We start from the raw sequence: 18,870 nt of genomic DNA, 5'->3' as shown, positions 1-18,870 counted from the left end.
TTTCGAAACAAAAAAACATCGTTTTTTTTTTGTTTTTTTGGGGGGGTTACCCCCAAACGCCCCATCCATTTAATTATTTTAATATTCCCCTATACACACACCAAATTTATTTAATTATCAAGCCCCCAAAAAATTGCTGTTTTTTTTCGGAAAAAAAATTGCGGCAAAAAACCCTGCGATGAAAAGCCTGTCGATGAAATGACGGTATACCCTCACAAGGGCCTGCAGAAAACTCAACACCAATATGTCCTTCAAAGAAGATGCCGTCTAAAAGTTAAAATAGGGTGTGATGAGAGTAATGGTAATAGATCTTTATCCATCCTCACGACATGCCAATGCCACTGGATCATCTTCCTCAAATTATGCGAAGAGAGTCCAAAGCTGACAATCAACTGTGGATCATCACCGGCAGTCTGCTTGACTGATTGATTCAAGGGCGTCCCTATGAAACTGTCTAGCCCTCATGTAAGCACTCTCAATGACACTCTTAGAGTAACCTTGTGACAAAAAGTTGAGGGAGGTTTGGCAACAGCATTTGTCAAATTGAGCAAGATCTGAGCAATTCTGACGATATTGAACAAACTCCCCATATGGAATGCTTCTCTTACAACTGACCGGGTGGCTACTGGCAGCATGTAATGGGAGACCTGAGCTGGTTGGTTTTTTGTAAACTCACGTGTGTAACCCCAAGGTATCTTAAGTGACAGTCACATCAAGATACACAATCTCACACAAACTATGATTCTCAGGGAAACCCAAATTCACTACACTGGAAATGATACTTTTAACAGAATCAACCCAACCAGACTCCGTCCTCTTCCATATAACAGAAACATCTTCTATTTACCTCCAGCAGGCCACAATCTGTTCAGAAAACATATCAGACATAATCTCAGATAAAAATGTTGCCTCCCACCAACCCATCATAAGATTGGCATACGAAGGAGCAGAAGTACTGCCCATGGCGGTGCCCCGAACTTGTTGAAAAATATATTGGTAGCGGCACTATAGTTATGGTTAAATTGCTCAACCCATAGGAAGAACACTTTTTGGGCGGGTTATAACTTTTCCCCCACTGCACGAATCCACACCAAACTTTGCAAGAAAGGTATATGGCTCCCTTGGACTGATTATGCGAAGTTTGGTGAGGTTTCGTCTGGGGGGCAGGGCAAAGTTATAGGGGGGTCCTAAAATGTGTGGTTTTCTTCATAGACACAATGGAAAGAATATTTGCTCATGCCTACAGCCCAAACCGCTGGAGGAATTTTCACCAAATTTACGGCAGGAGTGGCAGTCTGGGCCTGAAAGTGTGCTTTTGTAAATTTGTTGTAAATCCAACCAGTTTCTATTTTTAAAATGGCAGAAAAGTAGATACAAACAATTAGTGATATCTGGGTCCGGTCCACTGACTCACTTCCCTACTTGGTCTGCGGACAGGCCTCTGATTGGCCCAGGGACTGTTGTGATGTCTGCGGTCATAAGACGCGCCCGCTGATTAGATGGTGAAATGCCCACCATGATGGATTTGCGGACAGCCACCTTTTTCCGCGAACAACACAGTAAAAACGTATTAAAAAACACAACATTGCACTTGTCAAACTAATGAAACAATCTCTGGGGACCTGAGCGGTGATGAGAATGGGATGGGATATGGATTTTCTCAACTGGAAGCTAAAATATAAGACTATTTTATGTACGTACATGTTAAAAAGTGTCATAATGTTGGTACAAAAATAGTGATATATCTTTGGTGACTGAGGTAAGGCCCGTGGCCATGGGCAGTGGCCAGATTGTCAGAGTTTGTTCAGTGGCCAGATTGTCTGAGTTAAAGGCCAAAGGCCATGACTCATATAATCTGGCTACTGACTTTGACCACGAAGGACTGGCAATGGGGTTAAAGTGGGCATGGCCACCAGGGGCTGGCCATGTGGTGAGGTTTTTTAAAATCGGGATAGGTTTAAATGGGAAAATAAATTCTGCACATGGCTAAAATTCAGTCCGTGGCTACAGCCCGAAGTGCTGCACAGGATTGCATCAACAGATCTCCTGAGATTATCCTCATTGGGACACCTTCTCCCTCCTTTCCTCTTTCTCTCTCTCTCTCTCTCTCTCTCCGGGCACCCCGCTCTGGGCCCTGTTTCTGCTCTTTCCTGTGAGGCTTAGAACCTTGGTGTCATCTTCGACTACAACCCTCTTTCTCTCCACACATCTCTGATGTCTCTAAGAAGTTAAATTATCAGCGGCACCTCCTCAGAGGTATTCTTCCTTTTCTCACTTTCCCCCAGAAGCTCACTGTCTCCAGAGCTCTGGTCCTCTCTAGGCTGGACTATTGCAACAGCCTCTTTCTAAATCTTCTGGCCACTACTCTTCGACCTTTACAATTTATCCAGAACAGGGCTGCTGGACTTGTCCTTGGCCTCAAGCCCAGGGATCATATTTCTCCAGCTCTGAAATCTCTACACTGGTGCCTCCTGGCTGCAAGGATCAAGTTCAAGACCTTCTGCATTGTCCACAAGGCTTTCTGGGGCTTGGGACCGCTCTACCTCCAACTTTCTCTGCCAAAACATCTTCCTTCTCCAGCTCTCTGCTCCTCTACCTCCAACTCTCTGAGGGTCAGACGCTTCTCGTCAACTTGAGAAGAACCACCTTCGGTCCCAGAAGCAACTCAAGACGTTCCTTTTCACTTCTGCTTTCTCTCTTCCTCTCCCCTGCTGAGGTACCTGACTGTTCTCTGTACTCGTCACCTGGATACCCTCTGAACTAGGCCCCAGGCAACTGCATGTCCAGTTGCCCTTGCACTGCCTCCGGGCTCCCCAGCACTTAAGAGTCTGTGCCTGCAACTCTACAGTCCCTTCTCTCTGCACTTATGAGCCAAATGTTGGCTGCACTTATTGAGTTACCTGCACTTGTCCCTTCCCCTCCCCCTCTGGCACTTCTCCCCTTCCCTCTTCCTTGCACTTGCGCGATCTGAATGACACAAGGCCTAGGAAGATCGTTGTTTTGTTCTCCCTTTGTTTCCCCCTCCCTATCTTGTCGCACCTGGAAACACTTGTGTACAGGCACATTATAAATGCCATCTCGTATCATATCATATCAGGTGCCTGTGTGGTCACCAGGCCACCCCATCAAATCATTATCCACCCTTATTCGCGACCATTGTGGGACAAGATATTGGATGCTGTACTCATTTCCACATCCTCGCAGCAGTGCTTGGCCCACAATCCACATGCCTTGAGAAAGACTCTAGAGAGTCGAATTACGTGTCGTCTGACTTCTAACAATAAATATAGCATGAAGAAAGGTTTTGAAGACTACCTAATTACGCCAACAGTTACTTATTGAATAACCCAGTGCTCACTCTCCTATTCAAAATCTAGTACTTAAAGAAGGAAGGGCACCATCACAAAAGAACCCCATCACCAGCAGCAGGGTGAACTGTTTAAAGTACTAGATGATGCGCAGTGATCCACCCATTCTACCGCCCTGCAATTATTTGATAATCGAGTACTATGATTTGGTTATTGGGGCATGCAGTATGGCCGAACCCTAGGTTTGCATGGGAAGAAACATTTTGCTTGTGGCTACAGCCCAAAGTGCTGTACTGAATGACAATAAACCTGCGCGAGGAGCATCAGCAAGGACCTGAAAGCATGGTTTGCAAATCTGTTTTGTGTTTTATTTTTCCAAGGTGTCCAAATGTAAACACAAAAAATAGTGATATAGGTTTGGTGCATGGACAATGTGCCTGGCCCTCGGCAAGGACGAATGCCTATTCTGAGTTATTTATTGAGGCATGCGGCATGGCCGAAACTCTAGGTTGAAATGGGAAAAGAAATTCTGCTTGCGGCTGCAGTCCAGAGTGCTGGACGGGATTGCAGCAAACTTGCGCGAGGAGCATCAGCAAGGACCTGAAAGCATGCTTTTGATAATCTGCCCTGTGTTTTATTTTTTTGAAAGTGTGGAAATTAAAGTACAATAAAATGGTGGTATAACTTTTCTGCCGTGGGCAGTGGCACAAAAAAATAGTGATATAAGTTTGGTGCATGTACATTGAGACTGGCCCGCGGCAAGGACGAATGCCTACTCTGATTTACTTATTGAGGCATGCGGCAAGGCCGAAGCTGGTGGTTTAAATGGGAGAAAAAAATCTGCTTACAGCTGCAGCACAGAGTGCTGGACGCGATTGCAGCAAAGTTGTGCAGGGAGCATAAGCAAGGACCTGAAAGGATGCTTTTGGAAATATGTCCCGTGTTTTACTTTTATTAAATTGGCAGAACGTTAGTACAAAAAATTGTATCACTTTTCTGCTGTGGGCAGAAGGCCTGGCCTTCGGCAAGGACAAATATCTACTCTGATTTGCCTGTTGGGGTATGCGCTGCTGATAACGACTTACATGATTATGCATTGCAAATTATATGTTTGTTAAAGGAGGTTCATAGTTGTTTTATATATGTTAAAAGAGGAATTATTAATAACTTATATACAGGGCCTGACCACGAGTTGGGCGGTTGCCCTTAAATGCAGCGGTAATGGTGTTACCATCTCACGTCTAGCATGTTTACCAGCTCGGAGCTGGGGGTAAACAAGCTGGAAAAATGCCCATTTTCGGTGCAATTACTGCCAGCAGTATTATGCACAGTAATTGCGCCGAAAATTCCCCATGGGTCCAAATTACCAAATGGAAATGGGGAGTAACTGTTGGTGCCCAACCCGTTATCCAGTGGTAATACCACTTGATGTTTGGACGCTAACGCAAATAAAGTTGGGTGGTATCCCACCCAGGATAACGTCTAACTCGGGATGAGGCCTACAGTGATGTTACATTATGAAACATTTTCACTTATGAAAACGAAACGGATTAAATTGACGGAAAAACGTTGTTAAAGGGATGTTACGGTCAAGATGTACCCCACCCTTGGTACTCCTTTGCCCCAGCAGATAGCTAGTGGCCTCCCACCTTGGTATCCCTTGGCACCTCCCTCCTGGGCTCCCATGAGCACTTGTCTATCCGTACTGCCCCTTTTATTTATGCACTTCTGTCACTGCACGCATAAGTGCATTTATAGGAGCACTATGTACAATTTCTGGCATAAGTATGGGAGATGTTGATGCAAATGATTTGTAGACGATTGCTAATTGGCAGTTGGTGGGTGGAAGTTTAATGTGTTGATAGGCTATCAGTTGAGTTTTTTTAACTGATTGGTGGATATATGTGTGAATGGTTTAAAGCAGGCAATGAGGGAGCGTTACAAACATAACAGTAAAAAGAGTAGAAGGGCTGTTTTGTGTGATGGTGCGCATGTGCAATCTGGGTTTTCTAATAAGGCATGGGCTAGACAAGGGAATGTGGAAACTGGACAGTTATAAAGGGCAACAAACTATGGTCGTTATTGTATACTAAAGAGAAGAATTTTGGAAAGAAATTATTTCTGTGCTTTTTCTTTTTATCTAGTGTTCAAGTGTACATTATTTCCATTAGCATAGTAGAACATGCTAATGGGAATGTTGGAGAACCTTATTGAGTCTAACTAATTTATTGAAAAATGTAAAGTAGATGGAGTCTAAAAGCTTTTCTTAAGTTCTATTTTTTAACTGTGAAAGGTGGTTTCTAAAGGACATTTTTTTAAATATTTGTTTAATTTTTTTATTTTTATTTTTTTGCAGGAGAGGCCAGAAAGTAAGGTGGAGAGGGAAATGAGGGAAGGGGCACTAACCATACATATGGAGTGGCAGGTAGACAGGGGAAGATGGTGCGCGTGTGTTACATCTAAGCTAGAGGGCAGTGTTTCCAATGCTCCTTGATTACAGCTTCAAAAGCGCTTCTAAATTGCTCCCCCCTGCTGAGTGGTGTCTTGCATTATATACAAAGTGCTGCTGTTTTTTTATCGAAAGATATGGATCAACAACCTATTATTTTTTTTTTTAAACTTTGGTTTTATTAACATTTTCTTAGACAAACAGTGGGGCATCAAGCTAATTCTCATGAAATCAAATGACGGGCCCGAAGGCTTCTGCCCCCCAACCCCCACCACCCCAATGCAGTCCCACCCCCCTAACCCAAAAGAACAAAAACCCCACATCGGGGCTTTGAGCTGCAAGCTTTTCTAGTCTGGAGCTTAGAAGCGAGCGTGAGCGTTGACTTCTCGTATGGTTGTTGTTCGTCTGCCGATTCCCGGGCCATGGGCACCCACACCTTTCCCAGTTCCACGTTACGGATCATGCAAGGTAGCTGGTGGGAATTTGTGTCCCACAGAAGTAGGCTGTGTGGTTACAGCATTGGTTGAGGAAGATGAGGTAGAGGAAGACAGCCTACTACTTCCTATGAAAGGAACAGCCTTTCTGAGAGCATTGCAGTGGTTGGATTTGGTGTGGGCGCGTATGGAGGTGGTCCCATAGGAGTACTGCCCAGGTTGTCCGCGACTGAGTAGTTGCACTCAGTGCATTTCACTTTGGTAGCTTTAGCCTTTGGGACATTTCCAACAGTGGTAAAGAACTGCCACACCCATGATTCTCCCTGGGTGCTAGAGGTAGGCTCTTCCTCTACCTCATCTTCCCGGTCATCTTGATTGTCTTTTGAAGTATTGGGCATATTTTCGTTGTGTAGGTCCTCCCGCTGGTGATGGTGGTGGTGGCTCTTGAGGAGGAGAGATGGCAATAGCCGATGCTATTTTTAAGATAAATAGAAGCTTTCCTAATATTTTTCCAAGTATGAGCTGTGTGCTAAATTGTTAATGGATAATGAGTAAGAATAGGTGTAGGAGCTATGCAAGGGTAAATTTCGAGCTTTAAAGTTCCTAGATAAGCTGCAAAATGCAGCTCTGAACAGTTTGTGAAGCGCAGACCCATTCACGAAGTACAGAGGCGTTCGCAGACACGTCATCATGCCACGCATGAACGCGTGGTCATCTGACACTGACCGAAAAGTCTGTAATGCCGTCTGACATTCGCCAACATGGGCGAACACAAAAACAGTGGAAAAAGTGGCAAAAAGTGTATAGAAGTGTTAACAATGACGCTAGAAGGTGCGGAACAGCAGAGTTTCAAGTTGGAACTTTCTAAATGGGAGAAAAACATTGCTATATTGGGGTAAGTATGATATTGGTTAGTTGTAGTAAATTAGGGTGCACTGGTAAAAATCCATGAAATTCACTGATAAACCATTGTTAAAGGACATTATTGTTAAGTTGCACCAATAAAAACCCATGAAACTTAATGAAAAAACATTGCTAAAGGGACGTTAGGGTTAAGTTGCACTGATAAAAACCCATAAAACGTAATGAAAATACTTTGTTAAAGGAACGTTATGGTTACAAGTGAAACTGAAAAACCCCAGAAATTCATCAGTTATGGTAAGCTGAGCAACCATAACTCTTGCCACCACTGTGCACTGCTAAGACAAACACCCAGTACATGAAAGATGGCATCACAAATGTCATTGATGACATCACTGATAACTTCACATATTAAAATAATTTCATGAACTGATAATGTTGGTAGCAAGATGTCAGGGGTGACTGGGAGATCTATCCTAAACCACTTAATGGGCCTCATTACGACCCTGGCGCTAAGTGGTTAACGGCGCCGTAAAAGGCTGCGGCACCGTTAACCACTTAGCGCCTTACTACGAGGTCCCTTTGCGGGACCCGACCTTAACGGCTGGTCTGGACCAGCCCTTAAAGTAGGGACCCGTAAAGGGACGTCGCAGGCAATTACGGTACCGCAATTTGCGGTACCGTAATTGCCGCCTTCCCCATTCCCATTGAGCCCTATGGGGCAAAAATGGGATTGGGGAAGGGCCATGGGGAAATGGGGAAATACCGCCCCGCCAACTTTGGAATGGGGCGGTATTTCCCCATTTCACCATTGCGGACTCGTTACAACACCGGCACCAACCATGGTGCTAATAGCGCCATGGTTTAGCGCCGGTGTTGTAATGAGGGCCAATGTATTAAAGAATGTTCTCATCTAAAGAAAACCTTATATTCAAGTGGTGTCGTTAATACAGGAACCTAATCATACATACACATAGGCAATGGCTGCAGCATGTACCAAAAAAGTGCAATATTTTTAATCTGGTAATTTCCGATAGTAAAATAATAAATGATACCTTATCAAAGTTTTGCGTAATCTTAAACATGGAATAAGTAGCTAACAACACTAAAACACATAAAAAAATAAAAAAATACAAATAAATTGCTAACAATTTCAAACATACGACATACTTGTGTAAGTACAAAAAAAGCATATAAAAACATAGAATGCATACGAATTAGAGCCACGTACAGGGAAACTAAAGTAAAGAAGAAAGAAACAACAGCACCAAAAAATGATAATAACATTAGAGTTGATTATCATGTGCACAAATGAAATATGTGTTTGAGGCCTGCTTATTGCCCCGTGTATGTGCACTATGAGGTCAAATCAAATTCTATGAAAAGTGCTTTAAGAAGATATAAGATATACGAAGGTTAAAGATAATTTATATATATAGCACCTTTGAACAAAAAGTGGCCCAGATATTTGATGCTATCAGTGGTGTCATCAATTACATTTGTGATGTCATCTTTCATGTACTGGGTGTTTGTCTTAGCAGTGCTTGGTGGTCACCAGTTGTGGTTTCTTAGTTTACCATAACTGCAGAATTTTGGGGTTTTTTGGTTTTACTTGTAACCATAACGTCCCTTTAACTATGTTTTTTTCATTGAATTTCATAGGTTTCTATTAGTGCAACTTAACCATAACGTCCCTTTAACAACGTTTTTTCATTGAATTTCATAGGTTTCTATTAGTGCAACTTAAGCATAACGTCCCTTTAACAACGTTTTTTCATTGAATTTCAAAGGTTTCTATTAGTGCAACTTAAGCATAACGTCCCTTTAACAACGTTTTTTCATTGAATTTCATAGGTTTCTATTAGTGCAACTTAACTATAACGTCCCTTTAACAACGTTTTTTCATTGAATTTCATAGGTTTCTATTAGTGCAACTTAAGCATAACGTCCCTTTAACAACGTTTTTTCATTGATTTTCATAGGTTTCTATTAGTGCAACTTAACCATAACGTCCCTTTAACAACGTTTTTTTCATTGAATTTCATAGATTTCTTTTTTTAGTGCAACTTAAGCATAATGTCCCTTTAACAACGTTTTTTCATTGATTTTCATAGGTTTCTATTAGCGCAACTTAACCATAATGTCTCTTTAAAAATGTTTTTTCACTGAATATATATGATACAATCATAATCAACCCATACCAGGTATTTGTTTGTGGCAAACTATACATTACATTAAGTACAGCCATTCACGTGTGCAGTGCTCAGGCACCAAAATGGGCTTAAGGCGTGCCTAGAAGATATTATGAATAGAGCAACATAGCCAGCAGGCAAAGTGGGCAGAGGTTATTTGTAGCAGACAGAGGCGTTGCTAGGGGGGGCCGAGGGGGCTATAGCCCCGGGGCTATTGGTTGTAGCCCTGGATAGAAGCTCATGGCCTGCAACCAAAAGGCTAGCTAGCCCCGAGTCCTGCCAGTCCCCACATTACCGTAGCCCCCGATCTTTTCCAAGACTAGCAACACCCCTGGCAGCGGACATGAAGCGGTGTGCAGCCTGCAGAATGCAGGCCATACACTTGAAGGGGCAGAACGGTAGTGAGCAATTATGTCTCGGCAGGGCATTACCTGTGCTCAGCAGCATCCGCTTCATCCACCCCACTTGGTCCAGTCCCGTGGGGGTGCTCTGAGAAAGGGGCAGCGAGTGGTATCGGTTCAATGGGATCTTGAATGCAGGCGCTCGGGTCAGTGGATGAGGTGGGTGGGGCAATGTCTGAAAACCAAAAGCAAATGAGAGATTAATTAGAATAGAAGTTCCTCAAGCAATAGGGAGATTGATCAGCATAGCGGTTCCTCAAGCAATAGGAAGATTGATTAGCATAGCGGTTCCTCAAGCAATAGGGAGAATGATCAGCATAGCGGTTCCTCAAGCAATAGGGAGATTGATTAGCATAGCGGTTCCTCAAGCAATAGGAAGATTGATCAGCGTAGCGGTTCCTCAAGCAATAGGGAGATTGATCAGCATAGCGGTTCCTCAAGCAATAGGAAGATTGATTAGCATAGCGGTTCCTCAAGCAATAGGGAGATTGATCAGCATAGCGGTTCCTCAAGCAATAGGGAGATTGATCAGCATAGCGGTTACTCAAGCAATAGGGAGATTGATCAGCATAGCGATTCCTCAAGTAATAGGGAGAATGATCAGCATAGCGGTTCCTCAACCAATAGGGAGATTGATCAGCATAGCGGTTCCTCAAGCAATAGGGAGATTGATCAACATAGCGGTTCCTCAAGCAATAGGGAGATTGATCAGCATAGCGGTTCCTCAAGCAATAGGGAGATTAATCAGCATACCGGTTCCTCAAGCAATAGGGAGATTGATCAACATAGCGGTTCCTCAAGCAATAGGGAGATTGATTAGCATAGCTGTTCCTCAAGCAATAGGGGGATTGATCAGCATAGCGGTTCCTCAAGCAATAGGGAGATTGATCAGCGTAGCGGTTCCTCAAGCAATAGGGAGATTGATTAGCGTAGCGGTTCCTCAAGCAACAGGGAGATTGATCAGCATAGCGGTTCCTCAAGCAATAGGGAGATTGATCAGCATAGCGATTCCTCAAGTAATAGGGAGATGCTAATATTGAGCTTCACTAAAGAATGGACTGGTTACAAAATGTTGACATCAATTCCAATAAATAACACTTTCATATATTCGGTAGCAACTTTACATTTATACGACTTTCTTGCAAATGTTTATAAAAGGTCTTGTTCATATTTTCAATATGTGCCATGGCAGTTACCTTGAACAATCCTCCTCTGCAGGATGGAGGATGGGTTTAATTGCTTCAAGGCGGAGGGCGTTGTTACCCCCCAAAACGCATACCTGTCAGTCAGTGGTTGGGTGGCAATTTCATAAATGATGGCGTTATGGAGAGTTCACCTCTTTTCATTTTAGTTAAGGGTTATCAGGTGGTCAGTACCTCTCTCTGCTTTATGTCTGGTGGTTAGCCAAAGTTTGTTTCTCTCTGTTTTGACCTTATTTTGTTGTGCTCTGGAACTTGACTTCAAGATCCATAAAGCATAATTTTCTAATTATTAATGATCTTTATTCTGTCTGAGGTGTGTACTCTGTGGTGCGGCCTGACAGAAGAATTCGATAGCGTTGCTAGGTCCTTTTCTCCAGTGAAAGCGAAGAGGCAAGAGACGAGTGGCGGTAGCGAGAGTAAGAACTGTGCAGAGTGGAGTGGGGTGGCAGTGGCAGTGCAGAGCCGTGCAGAGCTGAGCGGAGGTGGAAAGGATGGGGGTGTCCTGTTAAGACCTTCAGTTTGACTCGTATACACACAGTGCCTCGGCTGACCTGCTCATTAGCTCCTGGTGCTACTGGAGTCTGAAGGAGAGTAGTGACCTATGCGCACCAGGCCGTTTAGTGGAACCCGCAGGTAACAGCCCACGGCCATCCACTCCCGGATCCTAATATTGGATACCCTGAAGGAGTTGCAGTGATTTCACCACAGATTTGTGATAACTTGTTGTTGCCGTGAGTGCAAACCGCACACTGCAATTAACTGGTTTGTTTGTAACTCCTTGGTGAATACTCCCCCGTCACCGATCTCCTTCCCCCCTTTTCCTCAACCCCTCCTCGCCCTCCTTGCTGTTTTTTATGTGGAAGGAGGTGCATCCTTCAAAGACTCCATTCACCCGCCGAGCGGCCGCGGAGTTGGCAGCAGAGTTTGCCTCTCTGTAGTCGTCACAGTCCGCACGGACCGATCAAACAGGAGAAGCTGTCCTCACAGATTCAAACCGAGCACCTGCATCCTAGTCGGCACTGTCACCCGTTCTGAGGAGGAAGGTAAGACAGGGGCTGGGCCACCCCTCTGTCTCGATAGCCTGTCTACAACTGATGCCGTTGTTCACACCTATGCAGAGGGTATGCTCGACCATCCAGTGGGACTCTTCACAGTAGAGGCAAGTGGCGCAGCCGGGAGCGTCATGGTCTAATCCCACCTAACTCATTTACTACTTCACTTGCTTACCCCACTAAGCCGTTATATGGACTATTTTTGTGGTCTCTGCTCACCATTGTTCTACACAGTTGCTTACCGCTGTTAGATCACCAGGAGCTCTAAGGCTGTCAGGGTCAGGAAATCAGGGCTGTGCAGGGTCCAGTGGGTGTGGCAGGGCCCTTCGAGTACCCGTGTGGATTTAGTAGACCCCAAGGCAATCTGCCCTACTAATCTAATTATGGGGTATTTTGGCCAACACGGCCCAAACACATCGCCTGTGAAGGTACCACTCACCACTGAACTCATGGAGCCTGGCGATGTCCTTACCATGACGGGGCAAGCATCCGTAGGTGATTCGTCCTTGGCCCCCCTGCCTTCATCTTCATCATCGAGACTACACGCTGACCTTGAGGAGGATCTGCCCCAGAGCACTCGTATGGATGCGTGCTGCAACTCAATCGACAACACTAATTCTGTACTGAAGATGGTCATGAAGCTCCACAGGAGCTCTCTGGGTGGGTCTGTTAAGCCTGAGAAGGCCCTCATGGCAGCAGTTCATCATGGAAATGTTATCGGCACCCAACTATCGGCCACACCTGACTTGCAGCGGCTGCTCTCCTCAACCGATTCATCGAGCAGCTACTCAGAGGAGAGTGATAATTCCTGGAATACGGAGATTGATGTCCATCAAAGACGCATCATTAAGGCCCATACCTCCTCCAAGCAGGACATCCGGCATGAGAGGTGCTCTTTTTCAGCCATCACATCTTTGAGTGCGACTCTGGAGATCTTATTACAACTATGTACGGCCATAGCCAAGGACAAAGTTGCCATTAGATCACTTCTAACGGAAAGTGTACAAAGGCCCTGTGCTAATGCCCCCACTACACCTACTGAATCAGCAGTGTTAGCGAGGGACACTGTTTTGGCTGGAAAACACGAAGAGTCTACGAGCAACAGACCAATTTGTATTTGTATTTTATTTATTTGTATAGCGCACCAGGCCCAGGGGCAACCGGGCGCATCACTTAGTTACAACATAAGAAAAACAGACAGGACTACAATTACAAAGTTTACAAATATAATACAGAATTTACAGGTATAATAATAGCAATGAGAGGACAAGCAGATTATATATACATGTACAAATTAAGCAGAGAACCCAGAGCTAAATGTCCTGGGTGGCCAGCCAGGTTTTCGTAAGGTGTTTGAATATCGGGAATGAGGGTTCTGCTCTAAGCTCATTAGGAAGCATGTTGCAGAGTTTAGCTGCCAAGATAGGGAAGCTAGTTCCACCTGATCTTTGGAGATTGAAAACGTGGAACCTCATGGCAATTTAAATGAGCCATTCTGCGGGGTCTAATGGAGTTGTGGAGGGCAAATCGGTTGGCCAGGTATCAGGGAGCTTGGTTATGAAGGCATGTGTGGGTAAGAGCCAGGGTTTTCAGGGAGATACAGTGTGGTACTGAGAGCCAGCGAATATTGCGTCTGGTGTCGGATATGTGTTGGCGCCTGGGAATGTTGAGGGCAGCTCTAATTGCATTGTTTTGGACAATTTGTAACTTGTTTAGGTTGTAGCAATTGGTGCCTAGGTACAGTGCATTGCAGTAATCAATCTTGGATAATACAAAAGTTCTGGCCAGGGTGACACAATTGGTTGTGGAGAGGAAAGGGCGACAGGCTGTAATGAGCTTGCAGGTATATGCCGCTGCGGAAGAGACTGAGTTAGCTTGTCTGGTCAGGGATAGAGTCGAGTCAATGTAGATCCCTAGGGTTTTTGTGTGCTTGGCGGTTGGGATAATATTCCCATCGATGAGGAAGGACTTGAACGCAGGGTCGAGTTTGGTAAGTTTTTGTGGAGAACCAAGAATAAGGAGCTCAGTGTTTTCATCATTAAGACAGAGTCCGTGTTGAGCCATCCACGCCTGGATGACCTGGTAGATGACATTGATAGCGAGGGAGTCAGCCGTGTAGACGCCTGAGATAGGGATTAGTATCTGGGTGTCGTCAGTGTAGTTGGTGTAAGTGACACCCAGATAGTCCAAGATATCGAAGAGAGGTTTGGTGAACACGTTATACAACGTGGGTGAAACACATGATGCTTGTGGCACGCCACAGGAGACAGGTGCAGGTGGGGCAGCTGCTAGTGGAGAGAACACGCACATAGATCTATTGTCTAAAAAGGACCTAATCCAGGTTGTAGCTTTGTTGGAGAAGTGTGCAGCTGATTTAAGGTGGTGGCAGAGGATTTCATGATTGACGAGATCAAAGGCCGCCAAAAGGTCCAAGAGGAGTAAGAGAGCAAGTTTGCCTTTGTCTTTTAGATCTTCAATCTGTGTTTTTAAATCTATGAGGGCAGTATCAGTGTAGTGAAGTGGCCGGAACCCAGATTGCCTAAATCCAAAGAGTTTGTTAGATTCAAGGTAATCTTGAATTTGTAGATATGCTGCACGGTCGAGGATTTTTAGTAAAAACGGGGCCGTGGTGATTGGCCTGTAGTTTGTGGGTATACTAGCGTCCAGGGTAGGTTTTTTCAATAGGGGGATGACCCACGTGTCCTTTAGATAGTCAGGTACAATCCCAGAGCTAAAGGAAGAGTTGATGAGCGTAATGATGAATCGCGCTAGGTCATGAGCTGCTTCCTTGCTTATAGGTGCCGGGCAGAGGTCGCCTTGGCAATTGGTCGGTTTAAGGCTGGTGATGATCTTTTCCACTTTGGAAATGGAGAGTGGAGAGAAGCTAAAAGGAGTCAGAGAGTCTGGGATGGGGTGGTTTAGGGTGGGGATAGGGTTGGGTTGTGGGTTGGATTGTAGGCTTGATTGTTTGTTATTGATTTTCATTTGGAGGGAGGCAATCTTGCCGAGGAGAGCCTCTTGGATTTTGGTGCACCAAGTGCTATCTTTGATGCAAGTGTCTGGTGCAGTGACCGGGGTTTCAAGTTCTTTTAGGATTCTAAACAATTCTTTGGTGTTGTATTTGGCTTGTTCGATACGTTTATTGTAAGTGTCTTTTTTAGCCTGGAACATGGCTTCCTTGTAGTTAAGGGTGGCCAGGAGGAGGCACGATTTGTTGGCTGTGGACTGGTTGCTTTTCTAATGTGATTCCGCAATTCGTTTTTCTTTGCGCAGGGTTCTGAGCTGGGGTGTGAACCAAGAGTTCAGGTGGGCTCGAGGTTTGGGTTTTCTAAGTTTGGATGGGGCGATGATATCTAAGGCTTTTTGCATAGCGAGGTTAAAGGTGTCAACCATAGCCGTGGGGTCGGAGCATGAGCGAACCTGGTCATTGAGAGCCGGGAGGAGGAGGGGTAGGAGTCTGTCGCAAGTGATGTCACGTTTATTGCGGGTGGCAGTAGCCGGTGCAATGGTAGGAGAGAGGCTGGCAGGTTTGGACTGAATGTTAAATGTAATTAAGTTGTGGTCGGTCCCTGCATACTGTTGGTTAGAGATGATATGGATAGGACAATTGTGGGAGGCTAGCCAGTCGGGGGTGCTGCCCTTAACGTGGGTAGGTTGGTTGATAAGCTGTATGAATCCTGCATTCATAAGCATATTATCAATAGTCATGACAGCAGTGTCATTGGGATCAGTGAGGCCCAGGTTAAAGTCCCCTAATATCGAGGCTTGGGATTTGGTTTGGTGTTATGAGTGATGATGTTGGAGAGGTCCTCAGTGAAGGTGGATAGCGGCCCAGGTGGCCGGTAAAGTAGATGGAAGGTGATAGAGTGGTTAGGAGTGACGGCTAGTTTGGCTATCAGTGCTTCCATAGAGGAAAAGTGATGCACAGAGGAGAGGTGGCAGTTTAGAGCATTTTTATGGATGATGGCATTGCCACCACCTTTGGACTGGTTAGAGTTACGATCGTGCCTGATAATGTTGTAACCTGGAGGGATGGCAAGGGAGAGTAGTGGGCCAGAGGTTGCGTGAAGCCAAGTTTCGGTGATAGCCATAAAGTCAAGGTCGAGGGTAAGAATAAGGTCAGCCACTTCTAGAGCGTGAGCCGTGAGTGATCTGACATTAATTAATGCACCCTTAATATTGCTAGTGTTGGGGAGGTTGGAGTGAGGTGATGATGGATTTTTCAAGTGTGTGGATGCGGTGGAGGTTGGAGGCTGTTTGTTAAGATGCACAGAGTGATGGGAGGCGTGCATGAGTCGCGAGACAAGTCTGGCATTTCTCAGGGTGATGGAACATGGTATGTTTGGTGAAGGTCTGGAAGCAAAGTGTTGGAGCCATAAGGCTGGGTTGTTGAGGTAAGGGTTGCTGTGGTGAGCAATGGACGGCATTGTCATGGTGTTGTGAAGATTGGGGTAGTGGAGGGAGGTGGTGGTGTAATTGGGTACTGTCCCACCGGTGTGCCATGTGAGGTAGAGTAGGGTGGGCAGTATTCTTGAAAATAGAGTAGTGAGGGCGGAGGGCATGTTGGCCTAATACAGTCTAAATGCAGATGCCTACCAGATCTACAAAAAAGGTGGTTGAGGTAGAGGTGCTGTCGTAGCCAATTGCACACAATGATAAACAATAATAACAATGACCACCGTAGATGCAGTGGCGTGCACAGAAACTAAGGCAGCAGTAACCGCGGTAGCAGTGTATTAGGGTACATATACCTAGATACCTAGACACCTAGATTCGATTTTAGCAGAGGGAGCCAAAAAGGCAGTCGATTAAAATGCAGAAAGGCACAAGTTCAAATGCATTAATAACCAACACATAAATGTGATTTGTCTATGAAGAGAGGGGATAGTAGAGATTTCTACCGGAATGTCGAGTACATAGGTCCGACAAAAGGTAGCGCACTGTTGCGAGTGTTTTTAGCAACCTTAACGTCCAATGCAGTGACTGGGACACATAGCAGATGCCGCTAAGGTAATAAAGGGAGCAGATTGAGTGGACAAGGTAAGGGGCGCAGGTGGAGTAGGTAAGACGAATATGGATAACTCACAACCTCATACGAAACGAGCAGAACGAGAGACGAACCAACCTGTCTAACAAATAGCAAGAGGGAGATCATCGACCTGGGACACTCTGGGCCACCAACTGATCCCAAGAGCAATCAATCAACCCTGCTAATAAATTGCAAGAGGGCTGTAAGTGAGCTTGACCCCTCTGGGCTGACAATTGACCTCACGAGCCAGTCTCAAAGAATGGGCTGGCTAGACATGATTAACGAGGGTCACTCCGCCTTGTACACTATGGACACTGAGGAGGATGAGGACTATAAGCCCCTCGAACAAGGGGCAGATGGTGCATTCTAACCCCCTCAGCTGCCAGATGGGGGGCAATGGCTACTACGGAGATAGGCAATTTGTCCCCTCCTCTCCCGAGGTGCTGGGTGACGTTGGCAAGGAGAGGACCCTTCTAGCGCCTAATCCATCCTTGAGTGGGATAATACACAAACAGAAAACATCAAGGGGCCCAGCGGAACCACAAGCTCAACAGCAAACAAGGATCACTAAGACACTTGCAGATGGTTCCAAAAGCCAATCAGACTTGCTGGGACCCCTACAAAGATGGCTGGCCCCAAATGAGAACACTGTGGAGCCTATCATACCACTGACCACACGACAGGAGGTCAGCGCCCAGATTCCTTCGACCACTGTACCGACTTGAACTGGGGTGGTTGCATCCACTGAAGAGGACCACAAGCCTCAAGGATTGGGGCTGGGAGTCAGTCAGTTGGGGAATCACTGACATACTGGTGCGAAGACCTTGGGTGGGACATTATCCATACACAAACTCTGCTTTATGGTAAAATAATCAACCTGGGGGGGTACTGTCTCCTAGACATGACAGCCCCTTCATGAACAGGAGCTTCCTGCTGAACCTTTTTTGTAGTGTTCCCTCACTTAGTAATATTAGTAGTAGGGGCATCACATGGATCGTCTTGCCAAAAGTGTGCAGGAGCACCACTGGGCGGTGATGGAATACCTCAATACCTCTGCGATCCGGCCCTGATGAGTGTCCACCCTTCTGACTGACGGTCTGCAGGCAACTGCATGACACATACGATCTGAACCCCCAGCTCCGACCACCCGGCCTTAGCAGAGGTGGCCATCTGGACACGATGGCATCGAGGACAAACTATATTGGAGAGAGGGGCCCAAGGGTCACGTGGTACTTGTGTATCTCTGAAGACCATCATGCAGATGTCTCATGAGTACCCGGGAGAAATGTACTGCTGAAGGTTGCCAAATGGAATTCAAGGGGGCACAATTATTTTTTGGTCAATCCAATCGGCCTAAAACTATTGACCTCTTTTGAAATTTTTCTTCTACAGGAAACACGGTGTTTAGACAAAATTGACATTGATGCAAAATGCAATATGCCTACCCGCTAGTAAGAGCTTCAGAGAGTGGCAGAGGGGGTCGGGGGTGGCCACAGGGGTGAAATCTATTATGAATTTATCTAATTTGTATACTGGCTCCGAAAACTATCCTGATCATAAAATTGTTTAAGCCCCTGGGGTGGATAAATGCAGCTGGAATTCGTAGGAGACTTTTGGAATTGTTGGGTCTTTGATATGCCCACCATCCCCGGGGGGGTCACGCATAGCGGGGCATTCAATGCACATATGCTCACTCCCGCAGGGCAGGGGGAGTCAGGCTGATATACCAACAGCTCAACAACACAGGGTGGCCGGTAACATACACTACACCTCAGGGTTAGCTCACCCAATTAGATCTTTGGAATATGACATGCCTGAATACTAAGTCGATGGGGGAAACGAGGTGAGATGTAGCTGGTCTAATGGTAAACACCACTCATGCACAGACTATGTCTTTGTATGTCAAGGTTTATAGGGACTATCTACCCTGATTACCATAATC

The 18,870-nt window shown here is 45.5% G+C and overlaps 1 protein-coding gene across 2 annotated transcripts in view; it reads right to left on the bottom strand.

Moving 5' to 3' along the window:
- Nucleotides 1-18,870, bottom strand: part of ARHGEF9 (Cdc42 guanine nucleotide exchange factor 9) — a 1,787,868-nt gene that overhangs the window by 1,245,178 nt on the left and 523,820 nt on the right. For both annotated transcript variants that reach the window (XM_069612543.1, XM_069612544.1), the window contains exon 6: nt 9,676-9,820. In XM_069612543.1, the coding sequence (XP_069468644.1) occupies nt 9,676-9,820 (145 nt within the window). The remainder of the gene's footprint in view (nt 1-9,675; nt 9,821-18,870) is intronic.

Source organism: Ambystoma mexicanum, chromosome 5p (genome assembly GCF_040938575.1).
Source record: "Ambystoma mexicanum isolate Mex_15411 chromosome 5p, UKY_AmexF1_1, whole genome shotgun sequence".
Classification (NCBI taxonomy): domain Eukaryota; kingdom Metazoa; phylum Chordata; class Amphibia; order Caudata; family Ambystomatidae; genus Ambystoma; species Ambystoma mexicanum.
The sequence above is the reverse complement of the archived record's forward strand: the minus strand, read 5'-3'. Positions and strand labels throughout refer to the sequence as shown.